The 2500-nt window shown below is 36.9% G+C and overlaps 1 protein-coding gene across 1 annotated transcript in view; it reads right to left on the bottom strand.

Annotated features, from left to right (window-relative positions):
- The window catches only part of LOC125046843 (neurotrypsin-like), a 13135-nt gene that overhangs the window by 952 nt on the left and 9683 nt on the right, over nucleotides 1-2500 (bottom strand). Inside the window, exons 12-13 of the mRNA XM_047644832.1 lie at nucleotides 1655-1764; nucleotides 1148-1256 (exon numbers count right to left, since the gene is read on the bottom strand). Of these exons, the coding sequence (XP_047500788.1) occupies nucleotides 1148-1256; nucleotides 1655-1764 (219 nt within the window). The remainder of the gene's footprint in view (nucleotides 1-1147; nucleotides 1257-1654; nucleotides 1765-2500) is intronic.

Here is a 2500-nt window from a genome sequence, read left to right as displayed (position 1 = left end):
ATTACTATTTATCAATATTTTCATATTATTATTTTTTTGTGATAACATGCAACGCTAAATTTGATTGCAAAAAATACTATAAACTCGAATCTATACAAATGCAAGTAATAATCATTAATCGGAAATGTAACTGTCAATTCCAGAGCTGGTACAAGCCCACAGCTGTTCACACAATCTGCAGAAGGGCGTGAATCATACATCGTTGCACATGTGTATGATCGAGTGATGAACGAGTGAACACCATGCACGGAGGGGAGGTTCGTCTGCCATATTATATTCAAAGAATAATATCTTTACTCTCTCGCGGCTGTGATTCGAACACGTGGAATGACGAAGACCTGATTAAAAAAAAAATCAATTGTCTGCTTTATAAATGATAAATGTCTTGGATTTCCCTCTTGATCTGATATTCATAGCCCGTTTAATACACATATAAGAATGTAGAATGTAGATTGTAACTGGAAATCTCTTTTTCATTTCATATTTACTTTACTATCATAAGCCCGACGCACTTTTTCATTATAATTTTGCTACACATTTTTGAAGTTTAGATTGGATGATTAATTGCCAGACATTTATATTTTTAATTCCGTCCTGCAGCTGAATCAATCAGTTATTCAATTATTTTCATCTCTTGTACTTTTTCCTAAACTTATGTTGTGAGTAATAACAACAACGCAAAAAAAAAAACAACAATAGTAAACATAATATTACTCCCAGTACCAGTAATGATAATGATAATATAATCCTAATACTAGTAATCATACCAATACTTAACATAACGTGGGTAACTTATGATATACTGTTTATAAGTGACAAATGCAATTGTTGTAAATATATAGATATCAAGCTCACAGTGTACATTGTGGTTCATCCCATACGTATAAAAAGTAACAGAAAGGAAAAGAAAAAAAGAAAAAAAAAGAAAATGAAAAGAAAATTGACAAGAAAAAGAATCAGAAAAAATAAAAAAGGAAAAAAGAAAAGGTAAAAGAACAATCAAATATATACCTTATATGTACATATAAAAAATATATATATGAAATGTATATATATATACATATATATATATATATATATATATATATATATAGAGAGAGAGAGAGAGAGAGAGAGAGAGAGAACTCAGCATAGATCTCTGACTAACATCTGAGAAAATCATGGTCCTTCCCCAGCCAGCAACCGAGCAGTCGCTAATTTCTTCATAGGAAGCGTCAGAACTCGGCAAGCACACAGGACGCACGCGCTTGTTGAACCTGAAAGTAAAATCATTGTAGCCTGATGATGTGTGTCTGTGTAAGGAGGTTATTCCGTTCGAGATTTGGGAATAAGCTGTGAAACAGAGAGGATCTGAATAAATATTCGGTTATGATCAATGGTAGTTCTCGGTATATAAAATGTTAAGGGTTTGACCATTTTTAAATTAGAAGCTGTACACATACACACACACACACGCGCGCGCGCGCGCGAACTTTGTTTTTCACTCATACATTCATTGCAGTCAGTAATGACAATAATAATAATAAAAAAAAAAACTACATCAGAAGTACACACATATCCAGCAACAACTCAACCAGTGGGAAAAAAGAAAAGAAAAAAAGAATGTAGAAGAAAATCAAGCATAACATAAAAAATGGATTCTCAGTTCCCTCACCTGAAGCCACGCCCCCATTTGCGTTCGATTCTGACGAGGGCGATGTCATTGTCCTGGAAGTGTGTGTCTTCGTACTGCTCGTGGACCCAGACCTTATCGATGTCGAACTCCTGTTGCAATTTGATACACGGGAGAACAATAATTATCAGACGATATGGAACAGATATTGTATACAGAGAAAGAGGAAGGTTAATGAGAATGACATTGTAGAAGACGAGGGAATAGTAAAGAAAGAACGTTGAAAGAAAGGAAACGAAAGGAAGTGAAAAAAAGAAATAACGCAGAAAGGGAAGAGTGGTAATTATTATAATACAAACATACCGGCTCACACATTGTTGGATTTGCTACGAAAAATAAACAAATAAACCAATGATCTAAAGCTACCATGGGCAAAACAAGACAATTTGTCTCTCTCCTGTACATCATCAACGTTCCCTTTCTCTTTTCCTCTCCCTCTACACTTTCCTCTTCCACTCTCCCTCTCACCTTTCTTCTTCCGCTAACCCTCTCCTTCTTCATATTCCCCTCTCCCTACACCCTTTCCACTTCTCCTCTCCCTCTTCCCCTCTCGCTATACCCTTTCCTCTTATCCTCTCCCTCCACCCTTTCCTCTTCCTCTTTCATCTTTCTTCCACTCTCCCTCTCCCCCTTACTAATCCCCTCTCCCTCTTCCCCTCTCCATCTATTTTTTGTCTTCCCCTCTCCCTCTACCCTTTCCTCTTCCCCTTCTTCTTTCCCTCTCGCTCTACCCTTTCTTCATCCCTCTCCATCTACCTGTTCCTCTTCCCCTTCTTCTTCACTCTCCCTTCACCCTCTAACTCTCCCCCTCTCCCCCTAACCTTTCCT

Source organism: Penaeus chinensis, chromosome 39 (genome assembly GCF_019202785.1).
Source record: "Penaeus chinensis breed Huanghai No. 1 chromosome 39, ASM1920278v2, whole genome shotgun sequence".
Lineage (NCBI taxonomy): Eukaryota > Metazoa > Arthropoda > Malacostraca > Decapoda > Penaeidae > Penaeus > Penaeus chinensis.
Note: the sequence above shows the minus strand (reverse complement) of the source record. Positions and strands in the feature narration are given on the sequence as shown.